Source organism: Puccinia triticina, chromosome 11A (genome assembly GCF_026914185.1).
Source record: "Puccinia triticina chromosome 11A, complete sequence".
In the NCBI taxonomy this organism is placed as follows: Eukaryota; Fungi; Basidiomycota; class Pucciniomycetes; order Pucciniales; family Pucciniaceae; genus Puccinia; species Puccinia triticina.
In genome coordinates, this window is record NC_070568.1 from 461,755 (window position 1) to 478,059 (window position 16,305).

Here is a 16,305-nt window from a genome sequence, read left to right on the forward strand (position 1 = left end):
CATGTGGCAATGCTATCACTAGATTCCCCTTTAGCATATGTAGTGTAGTGTAGAGGCCCAGTGGTGATACAATAAAATATTCCATATATTTGTGTGTAGGACTAGGAAATAAAATTCAGGGATGTTGTCTTTTTTATTGGATAAAATACACCCATTTCAAGTTCTTGTGTGTTGGCAAATCAACACAATTAGCAGTTTAACATTAAGCGGACCGACACGCGCCAACCAATTTTCTTTGGCAGCATTCCTCCCCCTCTGACTTTCCAACAAACTACAGGTACAAAATGACCTGGATTGCTTGGCTCTTTAAGCAATTGGCGCCAAGCAAGAGCCAAGCGATGACCTGCAATCATGTACAGGCCGTGTGCTTTTATACTTTTTCCCCACACCTTAATTCATTGTGAAGACTCACCGGTCTTCCCTTTTCCGGTACCTTATTTTAGGCCACCCAATGGCATCTCCTCTGCCTGCTCTCGGGCTCTCATCTTATTCCTAGCCGCTCTTGGCTATTACTCTTCTTTTATCTCTGCTCTCATCTCATTCCCAGCTGCTCTTGGCTATTACTCTTCTTTTCTCTCCCATATTGGTCTTATCCAACTAGCTTCTCTACTCAGCAGCCGCTCTCGGCTGCCTACATATATACCTTATTACTCTAACCGGCGCTCTCGCCCATGTTGTATCTTGTCTACTCAAATAATCAATAACGCTTATTTTTGGGCTCAATTGAATTTTCCATGTTTTTCCCTGCAAGGTCCTCGCCCTCACTTGGATTAATCCACCAAGCGGCAACCGCGGTGCCATCCTTCCACCACCCCCAAGTAGGAACAGCAGTCCTGCGAGACCTGGAAGGAGTTCATTGAATTTTTGCATCTACTCCTCCCAATTCACATTGTGCTTATGTCTTTTGAATGTTGTGTAAAGCGTCCGGTGGACTGGCAGTGCACGGGCTTCTTCATCCATCCCTTCTTTGGCAGCTGAAGCTGAGCAACAGGTTGGGACATTACAATTTGAAAAAATTAATGCTGTGATTGCCCTGACCGCGCATGAAGTTGCATCTGTTGGCGCGGTCGGCCCAAGTGGCTCTCCACCGGAAGTAGTCCAAGTGACTGGGGATTCTCCTACAGTACAACATCTCGAAAAAGAGCTAAAGCTCCTGCCAGAGATTCTCAAAAGAAAAGAAGAGATGGCCAATAGGAGTTGTCTGCGTACTTTTTGACCTGGTTAGATCTGCTGACATTGAATCTTGAGTTTTTTTTCCCCTCTACAAGGAATTCTTATTTTGGCAACGCTTAGCCTCACTTTATGATCCTTTCCCCTTGCCATGTGTGACAATTACCCTAAGCAGTAATAGGTCTACCTTTCCCCTAGATTTGATCAAATGTTCCCACAAATCCTGTATCCGCTAATATCATCTCTTAGCATGTCTCCCAACTTATGGAACTTCCAGCGCTTGCCTTGAGCAAATGGGCTGACCTCTCCAATAAAAGCTCCATTAAAAATCTTGTTGAATCTTGTTCTACAATGTGGTCATAATTATTTGTGAAGAGTTGTTAGTAGAAAACAGCCCTCAACTAAGGCTGGTGTTGCTTTAATGTTTTCCTTCAGTCATATACCACTAGGTTTCAAGCAGAAGGGTAACCACAACCATATCATGGAACTTCTTTGCCTTAATTAATGGGTTGCTATAATTTTACAGTACATATGGTTTGTAATTCAGAAGAAATGTAAAATTAAATAAAGTTGCCCTAATATGTAAATTTACAACACATACCCCCAAAAATTAGCTTGCAAATTGGAAGGTTTGCAAGACTACTTTTTCAAAATCCAACCCTAGATGTCCAATATCTAATTTTGCAATCCATCCTTCATGCACCTTATGGTTTGTAAAATAAAAGTTATGTCAAATGGCATTTCAGGCGCAAATCTTACAATTTTGCACCTCATTCACCCACAAACCTTTATGAGCTGCAAATAATGTATTGCAAAACTGTGAATCAGACCTCAAAAATAGAATTTTGCAAACCATAATTTGCAACCCTCAAAGCAAACCTCTGGCATTGATTTCTGGAGGAGTCACATAAGTATAAATTCACAAAAAAAAAGATAAAAATACGTGTATTTATTTTGCAGTCACAGGGACATAAGAACTGGAAAAAAGAGCGGAAAAAACACGGAAACAAGTGGAAAAAACACGGAAACAAGTGTAAAAGGCCGGAAAAAAATGAAAACTACACCCTACACAACTTTCCTGATCCTGCTAGAGCGCCTGGATACTTGCGGGCTTGGTTTTGGTTCTTTCGGAGCCGTGAACTTCAACTTCAAACGAAGAGGCGCCTTTGACGGAGCCATTTGACACAAATCTTGCTTTTCTTCCGCGCCTTTGGGAAGGGATGCAGCCGCTTGTGGCTGGGTGCGACCTTCTGATTGATCCACGGTTTGATTTGTGAGGATAGAATCATCCGGAAGGAAAGATTTGTCTGGATTGCGCGCTTTAGAGGGTTCTGGCTTCCGAGCTTTGGAGGGGTCATCCTCCAGGAACAAGAAGTCTAGATTGGCTGAGTGATCTACAAGGAATGATTCATCCTCTTCAAGGATATCATCGGCTTCCTTGTTGATTTCTGCAATTCCTGATTCACCGCTTTCCGATTCAGAGTCTTCTTTGATTTGTGCCTTTCTGTTTCTTGTTGTTACCGATGAGGATTTTCCTATTTTTTTGCTTGTTTCCTTACTTTTTGCTTGCGGAGGCTCCTGATGAGCGATTGAAGTTGAGTTGTGAGAGACGTTCAAAATTGACTTCAAGTCTCTGAAGGGGATGTCGCCACTAGCATCAGGATTATCTTGCTTGATCCTATCAATGGCCTTCTCAACGTACTCTTCCTCCGAAGGGGTCCACACGCGAGAATAGAAGACCCAACTGGTGAATGGATCTGCTCTGGCAATCGAACTTGGGACCCGGTTGATTTGTTGCGCAAAACTGTCATTTGCGGCGTTGTTATGAAGCCAAACAGCAGTCAAACTGCCCTTATTGGCGGAGATATTCGCACTTTGCAATACCTTACACCAATAATGGTTATCTTTCCAGTAGCCTCAAGATATTATGTAAAACCCCCGCCTCGCGGGTTTCACAACACCTTTCACAAGACTCAATTTGGTCTACATAGCTTGTCCTTTCTCCCTCTCCTAGCTCAGCAGACACCCGGCCCCAACTGACTTGTCTCCCTGAGCTAGGTATGTTCCTTTTCTCTATCTTTCTTCTTTTCCTCTCCTCAGTTGTACACAGCAGACACCCGGCCCCAACTGACTTGTCTCCCTGAGCTAGATGCAATAAAGACCCCAAAATTGGCATCAGAACCCCTTGAGACTCTTGTCTCCTCTGAGTGCCAGCGCCTAGCCCAGTGAAGAGCTTCGACTCTTACACTTTTTTTTTTCTGATCCCAACAAAGGATTTTTTTTTCTCAACTCACTCCGAACTTGATTGCAACAGACCCGCTTGACTGACGACGGGATCTTGACTACTCCGTTGTGTGGACTACACAAACTACACAAACTCACAAACTGCCCTCACCTCCTTTTCCTGAACTCACGACCTTCCAAACTTAGAATACGAACCTCCCACCCTTTGCCCCAACACCTCCTTTTTCTTTGACGGAACGACTGAGGGATTGACAACTGATCACTCATCGGCCCCTTGTCCTTTTGTTTGCTCGAACATCCGGCCAGAACGACCGCCAAGCAATCCACGTGCCGGTACGATGCTCGCGACCCAGGCAACTCGCAGGCACAAAGAGAGGATCTGACACCTGGAGGCCGTGGTACAGTTCCTTTTGTTGAAGGCAGACCCCATCCAAGTTCCGTTTGCTCCAGCAGCCTCACCTAACGTTGATAGGTTCCGATACTCGACTGGTCAAGGGCTTGAGCCTATTGTATCCGAGGAGACAGCGCGGTCCTTGATAGCCGGCTGGCAATGTGGACGACTAAGATGTCCGGGAGAGAAGTCACCTTCCCCTGCAGCATGCCCCACCACCTTTGCCAGCGATAACACCAGTCTCCCCGTGACAACTCTCGCCTCAAGCTCCCCTCAGGCAGAATTGTGGCAGCCTCAACCGACCCTTCCTCCTCGACCACGGGCCACCACCCTGACGCTTATCCACCCACACTCGGAGGCCCAGCCAGCACCCTCCACGCCGGCCTCCTCAGCGTCCTGGCCCTCGCCACCCCCCCTCGCGAACGGCCAGCCCCGCCGGACCAGCCCGTCCTCTTCGCCTCCCCCCAGGCCGTCAAACGCCGCTGCAGCGTGGACAAGCCGCTCGGCACCAATCTTCCCAGGCTCGGGCTTGCCCAACTCGACTACCACAACGCCCTCGCCATCCTCCCCATCGACCTCCGCCTTTCCACCCAGCTCAGCCACCTTGCCGCCGCCGAACTCCGCCCGCTCCTCGAGCCCTTTGGACCCCACGTCCAGCCCAGCCTCACCTCCACCGCTACACCACACTCGCCGCAGCCCAACTCCTCCTCCAGCCAGAAGCTCTAAGCCCATTCTCGCCTGCACATTCAAACCACCCCCTGGCACTCGCGCGACATCCCAAGCGCCAGCTGCCCAACCAGACCGGAAGCACCCCGCCGGAGCCAATCGCAGCGTAGAGCCCACCAAGACCACCCCGCCGACCGATCCGGCCGATTGCCCCGCTCCGATACCGCACCCTCTCCTCCCTGGCCCAACCCTCGAGCAGCCCGAGCTCCCACCGGACCACCGACGAGCTCAGCAGCCAGCCCCCGCCTCTTCCCTCACACAACCCCCACCTCTTCCCTTACAAGCACCAACACCTCCCACTCCGCCAGCCTCTCCGCCGACCGGCCAGCCCTCTCGACCCCTCGCGAGCGCAGGAGCCTCGATCAGCTCGCGCGCGCCCTCGCCTCCCCTCCATCCCCTTGCCAACCCAGCCCCCATCGAGAAAGGCCAGCCCAGCCTCCCCGCGCCCCGCGAACCCCTCAATGAAGTCCCTGGTTCTTCACCGCCAGAGATCCCCCCAGCTTCTGGATTTACCCCCAGGCATGCACAAGCCCAACCACCCTGCCCGTCCAGCCTAACTATGTCCTTCCGCCCCGCGCCGGCCTCTCCACCTCACTCGCCCTCCTGCTCCCCGCACAACTTGCACCATTCTCCGTCAGCTCCTGCAACCTCCGGCACACACTCGGTCGCACCCTCTGCCTTCAGCACCCTCTCCTCTCCATCCACCCCGGCTATCCCAACCATCACGGCCCCAGCAGACTCCTGCTCTGTTGATGAAGAATACCGCAAGGCCCACAATGAAGCTCTTGACGCGTTTAACGACAAGCAAGAAAGACTTTACAGCTTACGGTGCCCTGCCCATCCCAACTGCCTTACCCACCTCACTGCGCTGCCACCCGCCCAACCTGAATGTTATGAGACAGTTGCAATAGGATCCATCACAGTCCTCAAGGACGAAGACATTCCGCTTGACTCCCAACTTGCCCCAGACTTCTCCCCCTCGACCCAGCATTACTACAACAACATCAATAAATACCTCAAACTCCTTGCAGAATACGAAGCAGATGAATTGCGCAACGCAGAAGCTGTGATGAACCCGTCCCCCTCTAGTGTTGCTGATTTACCAGCTGCCCCATCTACCAGCACTTCAAACTCCTCAAAGAAAAATAAGAAGAAGAAGAAGAAGAAACTTTGACTTCCCCCAACACTGCTTCATTCCACAAAAGTTTCCCCTATTGAGAACCATGCCGACACATCAAGATTTTCTCCCACCCTTCCATTTCTTCCATCCTCCTACCACGATCCTGCCATTTCCATCCCTCATAACCTCTCACTCTATTTCCTCCTCCCTTCTCTCCTTGTTACACTCCAAAAATTCTCAACATTGACTTCTTTAACCTGCTTCTCCACAAACTCCTTCCAGTAGACCATTGGCAACTTCAAGTACCTATCAACTTACTCAGTCTACTAGTTATACTTCTTTTCTTTTATAGGAGGGGAGACTGTAAAACCCCCGCCTCGCGGGTTTCACAACACCTTTCACAAGACTCAATTTGGTCTACATAGCTTGTCCTTTCTCCCTCTCCTAGCTCAGCAGACACCCAGCCCCAACTGACTTGTCTCCCTGAGCTAGGTATGTTCCTTTTCTCTATCTTTCTTCTTTTCCTCTCCTCAGTTGTACACAGCAGACACCCGGCCCCAACTGACTTGTCTCCCTGAGCTAGATGCAATGAAGACCCCAACGTTGGCATCAGAACCCCTTGAGACTCTTGTCTCCTCTGAGTGCCAGCGCCTAGCCCAGTGAAGAGCTTTGACTCTTACATATTAGCGTGTAGATATGCCCTCCAACAGTCAACTTGAATGGCCAATTGGTTGTTGCCATGAATTTGAGTCGGTGAGCGTCGCCAGTGCTGCCGGTGAATTTGATGTGAAAATGCAGATGAAGAGGTGCTGGATGATCTTTGTTGAACTCTAGCTTCGATCGGTCAATGATGTAGTGAGAAAGATTTGTGTGATTAGCCACAATGGCGATTTTGGACAAGACCTTCGACAGTTTTGGGGCTTTTCTGGGGGCGGTTTGGGCTCTTCAGGACTTTGGTTTGGGATTTCTTCGTGTCTTGAGAGGAATGCTTGACGTGAAAATGAGGCATCTTAGTAGCATCAGAATCGGAAGAATTTGAGCTGAGTGGGGGGATGAGAGACTGTGAAAAGCGCGGATGGGATCGGATTCTCTGGGAGAGGGTGAGGGAATGGGACTGGAGGGAGGGAGTGAAGTCATTGGGCTTGTTGGGCTAGATGGCGGATTGAACAACCAAGGGCTTGTTCGATTCATTGTAGTTGGTGTCATGCACTAGTTGGGTTTGTCGTGGGAGATGGGGGAGCCGGGTGAGTAGCTGTCATTGCGGCGGCGGGATCCTGGAGGGGCCGTTTGTGTTTGTAGTGGGGGTATTGGGGAGGTTGGTTGCATGGTGTTGTCGGGCTGATGTCATTTGTTTGATATCATTGTTGTCTGTTAGTAGAATCTTGATGTCTGTTGGTTGAATCTTGATGTTAGTTGAATCTTGATGTGCGTTGAACATTTTGCTTGATCAATTGCAAATGCCGGGCTGTTGTATTGTAAATTTATATCCCACAGCAGCCAAATGTATATTTACATACATATTTTTACAATACATCAACGCTTGCAAGACTATGGGTTGTAAAGTTATACTTTTAAATATGATTATGTAGTTACACAACCTTGCCTTGCAAGACATGCAAGGTATAGCCTGTGAATATCTGGTATAAGCGCATCTGATGAAATTTTACAAACCTTTATTTACAGTAGTTTTATTTACATACCTCCAATTTAGGATGATGGTTTGTAAAATTATATTACACCCCAGCCCTAGTGGATGTTTGCGCCCCTCCGTATTTGCGGCACATATGTGCCGCAAAATATGGTTTGTAAAATTCTCTTCACGGTTAATTAATGCTTTGTCATGTGACAGCGTCATAACAGTACTCTAGGGGCAAGGATAAATTCATCTCTGCAAAGTGCACTCCTTCAAGTGGAACAAAGATATTTCCTATAACAATCCATTGTATTCAATCACGTTTTATAGTAACATGTGAGGACAAACAATAGGTGTCAGCTTGACATGGTTAAAGCGGCAGGGTCTGAATGAAGTTCAAACCAACACTTTCTCTTGCACTTAAAAATAGATGAATAACAAAAGGGTTGCTTGGAGGAGGGGTTAAATGATTGTTTGAGGAGGAAAAGGATGAAGCAACATATATGAAGCTTTTTCACGAGTGATGTGTCCTAACAATTTGGCTGTTTACAGCCAGGAAACCCCCTGTAAATGGGGGTAATGAAAATGTATGGTTTTTTTGGCAAAACCCATAATGGTAGGCACAAAAATGGTATGAATGGGCTTTCTTGGCCTCATTTGTAAGGACTTCAAGTGGATGAATTTTTTCCTGGGTAAGGGAGGGTAGCAACTAAGATGTATGAAATTCCTGAGAATGCACCAGAAAAGCCCCCTCCCCCTCCCCAGAAGCACACCTTGGCTTACTTTTGGTGCCCCCAGTTTTTTTCTTTTATTACACCATTAGTCACAGGGTGGCGGAGCCACCCATGAACCCTAGTACAAATAATTGGTCCAATATTTTGTTGTGTTGTGTCAGTTTTACAATTGAGTGTTGCAACTGAGCCTAGGGTTTGCAGCGGCGAAGCCGCCTTGGCCTCTAGTCAACAAAAAAAAATTTACAACAAAAAAAAATACAACTATAACCTGCAACCAGCAAGCTGATGCACCGTGGCACACTGTACATCCCTGTCTAGCAGGGTTAAAAAACAGTGAGAGGATGACCCCCAGCGCGCCGCATTGAAGGCAATATGCAAAGGGGGCCAAAAAGTTCAGCCCCTCAAACTGAGCAAGTGCAACAGCGGAGGGGGTGAGGACAAACCGCACGCTGGAAGTACAGTGGCAGAGGACGCCCTGGGGGTATAGCACTCACAACCCCCTTGTTTATATACCCATTGGACTCAACCGTCCAGCTGTTGCCTCCTCTCTCCCACTCTTGCCCAAACCCACCCTCAATGCTACAGCCTGGTCAACAACGCCACCGCCACGTCCCTGCCTCACATCTGATCAAGCGATCCCGCCATTTAATCCCTGCGCCATGCTACCCATTGCTTAGACACTGGCAATAAACAACAAAACATATCTGTTGCTACTGGTTACTCCATCCCCTGCGCCACTCTGAACAGTATAGAGCAGTAAGTTACATCACCCCCTCATTGCTCGGCCATCCGGCACTGGCCACTGCTGTACATTTGTTTATATTAGCCTGTTGGATTGGTTCAGCCTTTAGATTCAACTCTGCTCTCTTGTTCAACAATCCCTTGATGCACGTCTGGTTCGGGGGCTTATTGCCAACTGATAATCCTAAGAACACCAGATTTTCAATCAACTAATTTTAGTCTGCTCCTTTCATCTCCCTTCTTTTTTTTGACCCATGCTGATTGGTTCCGAGTTGTTCCTTAGTCACCAGCATTGGACTTGGAGTGTGGACGGAATAAATGCGTGAACATGTCAAACAAGCACCACAGTGAGCTCAGATATCAAAGATCTCAACCCACGCTTGTAACATACTGACTTTTATGGCGTCTTATTGACTGTTTACAGATTGATAATGGCTAAGCTACACGAGTTGGACGCCGCGGACTCTTCAGACGATGACAATTCAAGCTCGCACATCTCATAGATCTCGTCGACTGACTCGAGTGACTTGGACTCAGATTTGAGCAGGTCTGGCCGCTCAAGCAATTCTCAAGACCGGTGGGGCGGTGGGAATGGACAGCGCCGCGGAAGGGATTCTTTGTCTTCTTCATCTGGTCACGGCGGGGCTTGCCTGGAAGACGCCATGACTCGCCGTCGCCTGTCAGACGCCGTGACTCGCGAGTGACTGTGAGACGCCGTAACTCCCGCTCTCCTCCTGGGGGAGGACAAGACTCAAGATCTCCTCCTGGGAGAGGCCAGGACTCTAGGTCTCCTCCGGTCATGTACATAACCAGGCTACAATAGAAGGGGCCTGACAGGTCCCGGTAGCCAAGACCTGACAGGTCCTGTGAAGCCCCGCACGCCTTGCGGGGTTCACCAGGTGTCACACCACCTATCACATAAGATCATGAGCAAAGTTATAGTCTTGACTGCTCCCCCTCCTTCCTAGCTTGGCAGAGACCCCAGACCCTTCGACACTCTCTCTGCTGTGCTAGGTGAGTTCCTTCATTTCCCTTCTTGATCTCTTCCGATCTTCCTCAAGACCAGCTGTACATAGACTAACACAGAGACCCCGGACCCTTCGACACTCTCTCTGCCGTGCTAGCTGCAATACAGACCCCCTGAGGACGTTGGAACTAGAAGTTCCTCAGGCTTTTGGCCCTGTCCCCTCCGCGCCCAAGCCTCCGACCAGTGAAGGGTCTTCTGACCCTTACACTTTTTTTTTCTAGTCTTACCAACCTCTAGGCATTTCCGGTACACCCCGCACTGTCCTTTTTTTTTTTTTTTTTCCTCTTGATTTGGGTCATTCACCTCAATCTGCGCTCCCCTCAAACCGTCTGTCTGCCCATTCATCCGAACCTCTGTCCATTCCGTCCGTCCGCCCAACATCCGTCCGTCCGTCCGCCCAACATCCGTCCGTCCGTCCGTCCATACTCTTCCCTCCGTCCGTCCAAACATCTATCCAGTCAAGCTGCTCGGTCCTCCGCAGTCTTCCTTTGAGCTTCAAACTACTTGGACCATCGGCGGCCACTCAATCTATCATTCAGTCCATGTCCACGAGAAGAAACATGGCTCCTGAAGATATCACCCCCATTTCCGATCCCGACGCCATCATCCGGGCAGCCAACGCAAAGAAGCGCCTTCTGAAACAGCTGGTATTGTCGAGTGACGCGGCCCTCGAATTAAGCGACTCCGACCCCACTAGCTCATCGTTGCCCAACGACACTGTCAGACCATTCATCCCGCCGACCGTTGAACAACCAGCGGACGAGTCAACTTCATACAGCGCCAACACTAACCCACTCCCTCCGTTATCTGCACCACCCGCCCCACGCGCACCCCCGCTCCCTTCTTGCTTGCCACACGAAAAACCACAGCCCAGTAATCCCTCACTCATGGACCAGCCGCAGCGGGACCAAGGGGGAAACCCCCCGCCAGACTACATGAAGATGCTGGTTGACGCGCAGTTGGCAACGGTCGAGCAGGCCCGCAAGGATTGGCATGCAGCCCGGGAAGAGCGGGAAGCCAACGCAAAACGTATGGCAAGAATGGAGGAAGCCACTCTTGCACTCATTGAATTGGTTTGACAAACCCCCGCTCCGCTGGCCCCAATGGTCCGATCCGCTGAGACAGAACTTCCGCGTATCAGGACTTCTGATGGACCTCGATATGTTGGTCCGGCCCAAGCCGTCGAGCCCTTCCTGAAATGGATCCATGGGGTACAAGTTTTCTTCGCCACAAAGGCAATTGAGTCTGACATCAACAAGATTCGAATAGTCGGGAGCTTCATCGACAAAACCAACCTCCTGTCAGTCTACGCCAACGAGGTCGACTCGTACGTTGGGAATTTGTGGCAGGAGTTCAAAGACCGCCTTTTCGAGGTGGCAATCACTCCAGAATGGCGGGAGGAACTATACGAGCAGATCGTCAAGCTGAAGATGCTTGACTCGGAGGACTTTCTAGGCTACAGCATCCGCGCCCAAACGCTCCAGCGCATGGTTAACTTTGACAAACCGCCCCACTTGGACCCATCAGCCTTGGGTGACCTGTGTTGTGACATGTAGGTAGTACTTGACAGAGACAACTGTCACAGACTATTTTGTAGATAGTATTAGTTATGATTTTACTACATAGTAATAAAATCACATATCCTGCAAGCTACCACTCTAACAGGTTATGAGCCTATCTTGCTAGAGTAGCTCGTTTTTTTTCTTTCTCCATCATCACTAGTAGCCGGCAAAGGACGAGTAACCACAATTGTAGTCCGACATTCGGACGAGTCTAGTAGTCAAACCCTGACGAGCATCTGTAGTCAGCCGGTGAGAATATTTTTTTTCTTCCCTTCTCTCATCTCCTCTGAATATCCGGATTATCTACCTCCGATTGTCACTCCCCATCAACTCAAACACCCTAAACATCCCATTCAACTATAGACAGGTGCCGTAACTACCGCTCAAGAGTTTTTGCGTTTAGTCAGAGCTAGCAGATCCGAACCTTGTATCGTCGGGCAAACACCCTGCAAGTGTTTATGTTGGTCTGATCAACCATAACCGCACGAACAAGGTGAAGTTTGGCAAAACTTAAAGCTTAAAAATAAGAGACTGAAGAGTCGGTTGGGGCCTGTTTATCTTTCAAATCCGCAACTCTGACGATTGATCCAACCAAACTCTCACCCTGATCTCCCTCACTCTATTATCCCCAATTCTCAACTTTTTTTTCTTCCCCTTCTTTTTTCTCTCCTCCAACTCTCTCCCATCATACATAACCCCATGTCCGACACCAAAACCCCCTCCGGTCGCTTTGTACCTTGACCTACAAATCGGCCCATCCCTGGTCTTCAAACACTTGACAGGACGACTCCGACAATGAAGTCTTTTCTGGGACCTCAAATATCGACCACTGATTACTTCAGGAAAAGATTGAACCAAGCTCCCGCGGCCGCAGGACCCAGTCACGATGGCCCTTCTTCTTTTTTCGGTCTCGACAAGGGCAAAGGCCGCGATCTGTCTGAAGAACCACCAGAGGAGACCACTTTCCAACCCCGTATCACTGGCCGAACCATCGGCTCGTCAGCAGCTAATTGGCGTCGTACGGAACCAGCTCCCCACCAGACAACTTTCGCCGGCAGTCAGTCCCCAGCGCCAGAAAACAGAGCGAGCGAACATCAAACCGGTGTCCAGCTCGACCTTGCCAACCTAGTCAACGAGCTCCATCTCCAACGCCAATCTGAAGAGGCTAGACGACAAGATGACCGCGCTCGCAAGGACGCCGAGGAGGCCCGAATGCAGGCACGCTGGAGTCTTGACGAAGACTCGAAAATCTCCTCCATCATATCCGCGGCGGTCAAAGATTTCGCTGCAGAAGATTTACTCAAGCCCAATGGGTCCAACATCAGGCAATGGGAACAAGCCCTTCGGACTACGGCGGCCAAACGCTTCCGCAATGCTGATTTCTTCACCCCGGGAGAAGACAAAGCCGTGATTCCCTACCATGAGAAAATAGCGCTCGGTATCATCCAGTCCTTGGTACACAGTGAACTATCCTTTGACTTACTGGATTTTGATAACTCAGCCGACGTTTTCGCCCATCTGATCTCAAAATTTCGAATCATCAACCGCGCCAGAAAATTGCAGGCGTGGGAGAAATTGAAGAGCATCTCTCTCTCTGATTACAACAGCGCCGCAGAAGTACTCGCAGAATTCGACCAATGCGCTCGTACGTTCGTCGAGCAGGGCGTCGATCTCACGTGGGACGCAATCAGGAGTTTTGTACTTCAAGGCAACCTTTGCGACCATCTCCGGTTGACTGTTGACCAGAAGGTTGACCTGTTCATGGAGACCCACGACTCCATGGCGCCAGGCCCCATTGACATTTTGCGTTATTAGGATGCAGCGCGCACTGAACATCGACTCGCTGAAGAAATGGGACGAAACTCGACTTCCGTTTTGAATTTGAATCTAGCTAGCCGGGCCGAGACTGGCGTTTCAGGAGACGTTTCAGGACCCGTCTCAGGAGCTAGTTCCGAAAGTCAAGACGCAGGCGACATCTCTGCGATGGCAATCAACAAGACCCCTCGCTGCTACATCTGCAAGAAGCTCGGTCACATGTCGTCAAGTTGTCCAACGAGCAGGAAGAACAACTCTGATGCTCGTCAGCCGTTGCAACAAGCGCCGGCAAACCCGAGTTTCCCCCCATGCTCTGCAACCTACAATTTCGACCGGTTGCCCTACATCAAACCGATCCAACCAGATCACCGACCGACCGGGGCATCACCAGCGCCATACCGACCCCCCCACCTGTCTCAGCCCAAGACCGCCAATCCCACCCACACCACCAAACAAGTCAACACGCGACAAATCAATGCCGACCTGTTCGCGGAAGAGGAGGACGAAGTTGAATACGTCCTTGAAAATGAGAATCTGTCCGCTGAACCCACCGGTCATTGCTTCAACCTTTGCAAAATGACCGTCAACCGCGATGGTCAGGAGGTCATATGGGACTCGGGTGCCTCCGATAATGTGACTGGGGATAGGTACGCCCTATTTGACTTCAAAACTCTAGAGCAGCCTATTGCCGTCAAAGTGGCAACTGACACCGCATGCGATTTCATCACAGGCACGGGTACTTTGAGATTCTGCGCAATGAACGGGGTGACGGTCGCTGTGAAGAAAGTCTATTACTGTGAGCGGGCTAGATCGACTCTTCTATCGATCGCAGCTTTCAAACAAGCAGGCGCGCTTTTCAGAGTCAACGGGAATTTTGACACTATTGATTTGATTTCTAGCGACGGACAGCTGCTTCTTCACAGCAAATTTGACCCAGTAAAAAACACGTGGCCTCTTCATCAACCAAAGCGAGCACTTATCGCACCCACATCCTGTATTACTGCCAATTGTTTTCCTTATCTTCCTCATGAAATCAAAGCCAATTCTGTTTTCAAGTCGCCCGCAATTGTTGAACACAGCCAGTTTACCTGGAATGCGGAAGATCTCACAGCTGATGAAAAGACTTTGCTGTTCTGGCATTGTCTTTTTGGCCATGCAAGTCTGAGAAAAATAAGAAGACTAGTGAAATTACAGCTAGGCTATGGGTTACCTACAACAATGCCCGGTGGGTCGATAAAATGCCCTGTCTGTTCGATTTGCAAGGCAACTAGGACTTCTGCACTAGGTCCGTCTGAGTGAGTGTTGGATAGATTGTCGGTGGTCTGTGTCGACCTGATGGGTCCGTTTGATACAGCTACACTAACCGGCGGGAAATATGCGCTTACCATTCAAGACGTATTCACCTCTTACAGTGAAGTTAAGGTACTGAAGACGAAGGCAGAGGCAGCTGGGGTCCTGATGGATACCATCCTCCGTTGGGAGACACAAACCAACATCAGGTTGAAAATTCTGAGATCAGACAACGGCGGTGAATTTGATTCTAAGGTCCTAGGGAAGTTTCTTACTGACAAGGGTATCATGGCTGAACGTTCTCTGCCATACCATCATTTTCAGAACGGCGCAGCAGAACACTACAACAGAACTGTTTCTGATATGGGCCGGAGCGTACTCTACGACAGCGAGTTGGGGCGCGAATTTTGGGGTTACGCCTTCCTATGGGCAGCGTGGACCATCAACAGGATCCCAAACCGCATCACCAAGGACAAGACGCCGTACGAATGTTTCTTTGGTGAGAAGCCACAGTTAGACAGGACTAGAGTTTTTGGCGCACGAGCATACGTACTAGTTGCCCCTGAGAAGCGAAAGAAACTTGAGGACCGCGCAGTGGAAGGACTAGTCGTTGGACACCTCCCGGAATCCAAAGGTTGGAATTTTTGGTTGCCGGCGTCAAAGAAGCTAGTTTCCTCCGAATGGGCTGATTTTGGACGCAACACGCTTCCGCCTGCAAAAGCGCAAGATTTGACTGAAGAACATCCTCCAGCGTGCGATCGTGTTCAATCGACTGAGTCCAAACGTCTAGAACTGAATGATTTCACAGAAGAGCTCAAGGTGGCTTCACAGGAAGCTTTAGTGGATGCGGCTCAGGAAAGCTGTACTGATGATTCCGGCAATGTACCTACAACCTTTCGAGCAGCTATGAGATCCAAGGATTCTGAACACTGGAAGAAAGCGATTGATACCGAGCTAGAGAACCTCCGACGTAAGAATGTGTGGGAAATACGCAAGTTACCTGCGAAGCACCGCAAACTTGGAGCCCGCTGGGTATTTGCTAAGAAGATCAATAGTGACGGATCTATCAAATACAAAGCGCGGTACGTCGCGAAAGGCTTCAACCAAAAGGAAGGAACAGATTTTGCACATACTTTTGCGCCCACTGCTACGTTGTGGTGCTCCATTCCAAACCATAAGTAGTATTTTATTGCTTCTTTTTACATATATTCATCATTACATAGCCCATCTCCCCTTCACCCTTCACAAATACCTCATTATTATTACATATTCAGATTCTACGCCAAATTTCACATATAGTCACTCCTACATAGTACCCCCTTATCTTCAATGGTTCAGTAGTTATAGAGGATATAAGACTTACAGACAACCTACAGTCTTCATTAGTTACAATACTCAATTCATTAGTAACTTACTTGAATCATTACAGTACATTCCTTTTACATAATTACTTTCAAATACTAAACCCTTTACATACATTTCTCATTATGTACTATGGCTATTGTATACATTACATCATTTGGATTTGTGTATACATTACATCATTTGGATTTGTGCTTACCCTTTCCAGGAGTGCTCATCATTACAAGTTGTTACTATGTTCACATCACTTTTCCCTATTTGTACAACCTTTCTTCCCATAGCCAGAACTCTTCATTGTCTGTGCTCATCCTTCCTTCATATAAGAACTGTCTTTCCCCCCCTCACTTGTACGTTATGTGTCAGCCACAGAGTACATGTAACAGTACCTTACACGTACCAAGTACCTGCAATTGTTCACATCACATATAGTACATTCCTTTTTACGCCTTTATTACATATGTATATCATTAGATACAAGCTTAAGAATGTA

At 48.9% G+C, this 16,305-nt stretch overlaps 2 protein-coding genes across 2 annotated transcripts in view; both read left to right on the forward strand.

Moving 5' to 3' along the window:
• Positions 1–3,964: 3,964 nt before the first annotated feature.
• Positions 3,965–4,531, forward strand: PtA15_11A42 (uncharacterized protein; the record flags this gene model as incomplete). Its single annotated transcript, XM_053161337.1, has 2 exons — positions 3,965–3,981; positions 4,087–4,531. 2 exons carry the CDS (start codon positions 3,965–3,967, stop codon positions 4,529–4,531), a joined length of 462 nt encoding a protein of 153 aa, XP_053024910.1.
• Positions 4,532–12,143: 7,612 nt separating this feature from the next.
• The window catches only part of PtA15_11A43 (uncharacterized protein), a gene marked incomplete at both ends in the record, with an annotated part of 45,936 nt that continues 41,774 nt past the window's right edge, over positions 12,144–16,305 (forward strand). The window contains 5 exons of the mRNA XM_053161348.1: positions 12,144–13,155; positions 13,240–13,699; positions 13,811–13,959; positions 14,518–14,708; positions 14,778–15,535. Coding sequence (XP_053024911.1) covers positions 12,144–13,155; positions 13,240–13,699; positions 13,811–13,959; positions 14,518–14,708; positions 14,778–15,535 — 2,570 coding nt within the window. The remainder of the gene's footprint in view (positions 13,156–13,239; positions 13,700–13,810; positions 13,960–14,517; positions 14,709–14,777; positions 15,536–16,305) is intronic.